Raw genomic sequence first — 5,602 nt, 5'->3', positions numbered from 1 at the left:
TTGTCTAAAAATACTGCTCAAAACCACTATAATTTTTTGAGATCATCTGTTGCAGAAATAAATATTTCCTCCTTGAACTAGTTAGAGTAGATTCTATTATCTACAAACCAAATCTGAATAATGCACCATCTATTTTTTGTTTTCTAAGGCTGTGTTTTCTTTTGTTTCTATTTATTAAGACTATTGAATTGTATCCAAACCATTTTTTCTCATCTATTGGTTTTACCCTATTTTTCCTTCAATTTATTAATTTGAATTATATTACTGGATTTTCTAATACTAGTTAAGGCTGATAAAGCCCTGTTCTGAACGATGTATCAACATTCTTCAAAAGTGAGAGAACTATGTTGCAAATTTTTTCATTACAATCTAGTGTTAATAGTATTAAAAATATGCATAACAATGAAAATTTTGAATGACTGATAGAACTTACCTGGGCAAATATCTAGACTTCATGCTTATTTTGTGTCAATATTTTAAAATAATTTTGTAACTTTTATCATAGGGAGGAAATATTTATCTTAAGATATAGCTTAGGGAAATTTATATTTGTGGAATTAACTGTAAAGTTATTTATAATAGGGAAATCATTTGGTTTCTGCTACATCAGCATTTATGACCATTTTAAATATATTATTATATTTATTAACTTATTTTCAATTGAATTTAGTTTTATTCTTTATGATTTTAAATCTGTTTGTTATAAATTTTGATCAATAATTCCATTGGCATATCTATTTATTTTGTCTTTATAAAGAATCAACTCTGTAATCTCTATTTTCCCTCTTTTATATCACATTACTTTCTGATTTCCTATTTTTGAAATTATTTTCTTCTAAATTTTGGTTTTATTCCATTTACTTTTTCAGACTTCACAAATTGGATATTTAGCTCTTTGATATTTGGCCTTTGTATTTATGAAAGCATTAAGACTATGCATTACTTACTAATGTCAGCATTAGCTGCATCCCATCTTTTAGTATTTTGTGATGATGCACTTTTAATTAGCTTAGTATTTTCATTACAATTTCTTCTTTGACACAGTCTTTTTATATAATTGCCTTTTTATATTTCCAATTTTAGTCATTATTTAATTTTTTGTAATTTTAAGGTTTTTACAGTTAGTTTATACAGCTTCAACAATTTAAATAATTAAATTGATTGAGTAATTTTTCTTTCTGATAAATGCAGGTATATTCAAAGAGTTTAACTCCAGTTTCCATGATTTATCTTTTTTTGTATTACAGAATTTTCATTCTTTTTATTAGGTTAGTATTATAAGTTTATATAGTCAGTATTTTAATTTTCTTAATGTTTTTATTTATTGCAGAGTGAAGAAAGGAGAGAGATAGAAACATCAATGATGAGAGAGAATCATCAGTAGGCTGATCTACTGGGGATCGAGCCCACAACATGTTCTTTAGTGATACACTATTGACAGTAAACGCTTTCAGTCGTTGTCAGAAAATACCTTTATTTTACCATCTTTTATTGGAATGATTTTCCTGAGTATATATATAATTCTAGATCAACGGTAATCTTTTCCTAGCTTTTTGAAGCTATCATTCCACTATCTTCTGGTTCCATTGTGGTTTTACTAAGTTATCTGTAAACAGAGGTATTCTATTAAACCAGATCTCTCAAATAAATATAAAAATAAAATAATCTATCTATAGAGGATTACCATATGGGAAAGCAGAAATGTTTTGTTTACCAAAAAAGGGATTGTATTACAAAACCTTCTCTAAATTTTCCATTCTCTCCCAATAATATTTTGGGGAAATAACACTAAATTAATGTGAAGAAATTCATGTATGCATAATTGATTTAACAATTTATTTATTGATGGCCAATAAATATTTTCAGTAACTTACCCCTACCAAAAAGAGGCTATAAATATCCTTTAAAGTAAGTACAAAAAAACAAAAAAATAAAAATAAAAACACGATAAGGAGAGGTGTTGAATTTTAATATACCAACTGGGAATAGGGGTCCTGAGTTTAAAGAACCTTAAATAATTAGTGATTTTGTCCAGGCTGGTGTTGCTCAGTGCTTAGAGTGGCAGCCAGTGCACCAAAGGATCTTAGGTTCGATTCCAGGTCAAAAACACATACCCAGGTTGCAGGTGTGATCTGTCCAGGTCCCAGCGCTACCAGGAGGCAACCACTTATGTGTATCTCTCACATCAATGTTTCTCTCTGTTTCTCTCTCTCTCTCTCTCCCTCCCTCTCCTGCAACTCCTTTCCTCCCTTCCACTCTCTCTAAAACAGGCAAAGGAAAAAATATCCTCAAATGAGGAATAAAAAAATAGTAATAATAATTAGTGAGTGTGTGCACGTCTCTCCTCTTTGCTAAAGACAACAGCTCCATCCCACTGAGCTGCCAGATCTCATAACAACAGAGAGCCCTATTGTGTTTCCTTGTGCTAATTAAACACCAACTGAGTGACAGCTTCTGTTGATCCCTAAAAGCAGGGTAGCATTCCTTCTACTTCATTCCCCTTCCCTCCCTGCCCATTTCCTGGTATCTCTCCTTCCCATTAGATCTATCAAAAATATCTAAGACAATTGATTAAAATGAAGATTTCAAGGACTCTACTGAGTCAAAAATGGGGCATGAGGCTCAAGAATCTGCTTTTACTCCAAACCCTACAAGTGGATACAGCTTGAACACAAACCCCAAGGATTTCTGAAGAGAAAACAATTGAAATGGTTCACGACACAGGAAGGGTGAAATAGAAGCACTTAGAAAGATTGACTACACTAATAGAAAATATTGTGAGGAAGGCATTAATTAAGCAGAACAAAAAAATTAGAGATCTAATAGAAAATTCTGAAAAATTATCTTCGATATGGGGCCTTGGACAAAAAAACCTGCTTCAACTACAAATAAAATAATAACAGAAACTTACTCCGATCTATAAAAAGAATTCAGGTATTTTCATTCATGTTGCTGAGCACTGTTGGGTCATTAAGGCCTTTGAATATGTGTGGCAAAATATAGGCTCACCCCTTAGAAAACTGTACTTATGCAAATAAGCCAATATTTTCATGTATTTATGAAGGAGTCCAAGGACCTCCCACTGCTCATATAAACCCAGTTTAAGAACCCCTGACAAACAAAAAATATCCACTATCTGGATCAGGAATTATCTGGCGCCTACAAAAATGAACCGACACCCGAAATGTCACATCACTTTTATTAAACACCGTGGAAAGATTTCACCTCCACCCAGTGCTTCTGCGACACTTCGAGCTGTGCCTCGTGCTGTGGATGCTTTAAAAGCATCTTCTCTGAATGATATGAGTCCCATGCTCCACGAACTCCGCAGAAGTGATCCACATCTGTTTGAAACTGCTCAGAGACGTCATGACAGATGCACCTATCCAGGCAGAGAAACACCTGTCAGGAGAAGCCGTGATCTTGATGGGAGTTCCTCTGGACGCCAGCTCTTCTAGTTCTTTCATAAGCCTTTCCTCCAGCCCAGGGAAGAGAGTGGTGCCCCCGGACAGCACGATATCTGCGATGAGCTTCATCTGGATGTCCCTGTCGCACTTCATAATGCTGTTGGCAACCATTCTGGAGAGTCCTGGGCTTTGGATGCCGAGCAGGTGAGGTGCAAAAAGAACCTCAGGCACCTGGTACGCCTGGCTCCCAATGGAGATGACATTGCCGTCGGGCAGCAGGTACTTTCTCAGGAGCGCCTCTGGGCTTTTGTGAAGCTCTTTCTCTGGATCAAAGGCCACGTAGCACAGCTTCTCTTTGATGTCATCCACCAGGCCCTTGGTGGGCGTGTAAGGGAAGGTGCTGCCACTGGCGAGCAGCAGCTGGCTGAGGTGCTCTGTGATGTCCCTCCCTGCCACATCGAGCTTGGTGATGGCATGAGGCAGGGAATAACCCTCGAAGACGGGAACAGTGCAAGTGACCCCTTCCCCGCTGTCCACCACAAGGCCCGTGACAGAGGCCGAGGCATAGAGGGCGGCCACCGCGTGGTTGGACAGGTAGAAGGCAGGCACGTTGAACGTCTCGAACATCACCTCTGCCATCTTCTCTCGATTCTTTGTTGGGTTCAGGGACGTCTCGGTCATGAGTACAGGCCGTTGAGAGGATTTGACTCCCAGATGGCACTCGAAAAGGTATTTCCAGAGCTGCTCCATGTCATCCCACCTTGTTACCAGTCCTCGCTCAATGGGGTAGTGCAAAAGGAGGGCCTCATACTTGCACAGGGCATTTTCCCCCACCAGGTAGCGTTTCTGATAGGGCTGTGACAGAGGCATGTTACACTGAGGGTGCCCCACGACAGAATTGATGACATGACGGGGCACAATCTCTCCAGACAGGCCTGCTTTGCAGAGTCCCGACCCGTTGTCAAAAATGACAGCAGGCGTATCTAGTATGTATGGGTTAAACATACCTGCAGAATGTTCTACCGAACTTCACCAAAACACAGGACACCCGACCACCGGCGGAAATAAGAGGCGCCTCTGGAAGTTCAAAGGCCACGGGATTCCAAAGTTCTTGGGTTGTCACTCAGGTGAAGCTAGCAGGCTGTCCCCAGTTCCCCAGAACACCTCACCCTCAGCCCATGAATCTTGTTCCCTTCAGGGCAGCCCAGGGCCGGCTGAGGCTATTTCACTGGTGGCCCCCCCTATGTAACAATGACGCCAAGGCAACGGTTGTCCTCAGAGAGGCAGCGGGGGGGGGGGGGGGGGGGGGGGCTTTGAGGGGTGCGGTCTCTAGGATACCAGCAGCCCCAGGGTGAAGCAGAGGGAAGCCAAACCATACCTATGGGCGGCTTTGATAACTGAATCGGAACCCAAGTTCTTGCCTTAGATCTAAGTCAGGAAGCCCAGCTGTGGGTTTGTCCCTCCCCCAAAGAACTGGCTCCTATGGTCAGCTGAGCTGCTCTTTGGGGGATGACAATACCCTTCCCTTTGCTAAGGGGGGGACTAAGCATGAGACAAGGGTTCAACCTGGAATGGGGGTGCCCATGACCCAGTTCCAGAGGTGTTTGCTCCTGTTTTCTTGTTTTGAACAGCTTCATTGAGAGAAAGCTCACATATAATATCTTCACCCATTAATGGTGTAAACTTCCATGACTCTCAGTCTAAGCACCGATTCGGGCAAACATCACAAAAGTCAAGTTTAGAACATTTTCTTCCCTAAAAAGAAACCCTGTTCTCTTTAGTTGTCACCCTTTCCTGGCTGAATCCTGTGATCCCTGAACCCCATTAATATATCTTTGTCTCCATAGATTTCTTTTCTTTGCCTCTTTAATATAAATGGCATCATAATATGAGGCCTTTGTGACTGGATCATTCTTTCAGCATATTTGCGTCAAGGTTTTTGATTATTTGGATATCACACATTGTGTTTACCTATCCTACAGCGTACCATTGTTCGCAGTATTTGTTTCTAATCTTTATGTATTTCTATAAGATTGGTACTAATACCCTCTACTTTTCTTGAACTTTTTAAAAGAACCAGCTTTTGGCTTCATGGATTCCTTTATTAATTTTTTGTTCTCTATTTTGATAATTTCTGCACTGTTCCTTTTCATTTCATTCCTTCTGCTTCTTTAGTTTGCTCTTTTACCAGTGTG

At 39.6% G+C, this 5,602-nt stretch overlaps 1 protein-coding gene across 1 annotated transcript; it reads right to left on the bottom strand.

The window, feature by feature from the left end:
* Window positions 1–2,711: 2,711 nt before the first annotated feature.
* On the bottom strand, window positions 2,712–4,412 carry ACTRT1 (actin related protein T1). Its single transcript, XM_016197071.2, has one exon. It carries the CDS (start codon window positions 4,410–4,412, stop codon window positions 3,279–3,281), a length of 1,134 nt encoding a protein of 377 aa, XP_016052557.2. The 3' UTR covers window positions 2,712–3,278.
* Between the last annotated feature and the right edge of the window lie 1,190 nt (window positions 4,413–5,602).

The sequence above is a fragment of the Miniopterus natalensis genome, chromosome X (assembly GCF_054644295.1).
Source record: "Miniopterus natalensis isolate mMinNat1 chromosome X, mMinNat1.hap1, whole genome shotgun sequence".
In the NCBI taxonomy this organism is placed as follows: Eukaryota; Metazoa; Chordata; class Mammalia; order Chiroptera; family Miniopteridae; genus Miniopterus; species Miniopterus natalensis.
Note: the sequence above shows the minus strand (reverse complement) of the source record. Positions and strands in the feature narration are given on the sequence as shown.

Coding starts and splice junctions, on each gene's coding strand:
- ACTRT1 (XM_016197071.2), bottom strand. CDS start 4,412: ATGTTTAACCCATACATACTAGATACGCCTGCTGTCATTTTTGACAAC.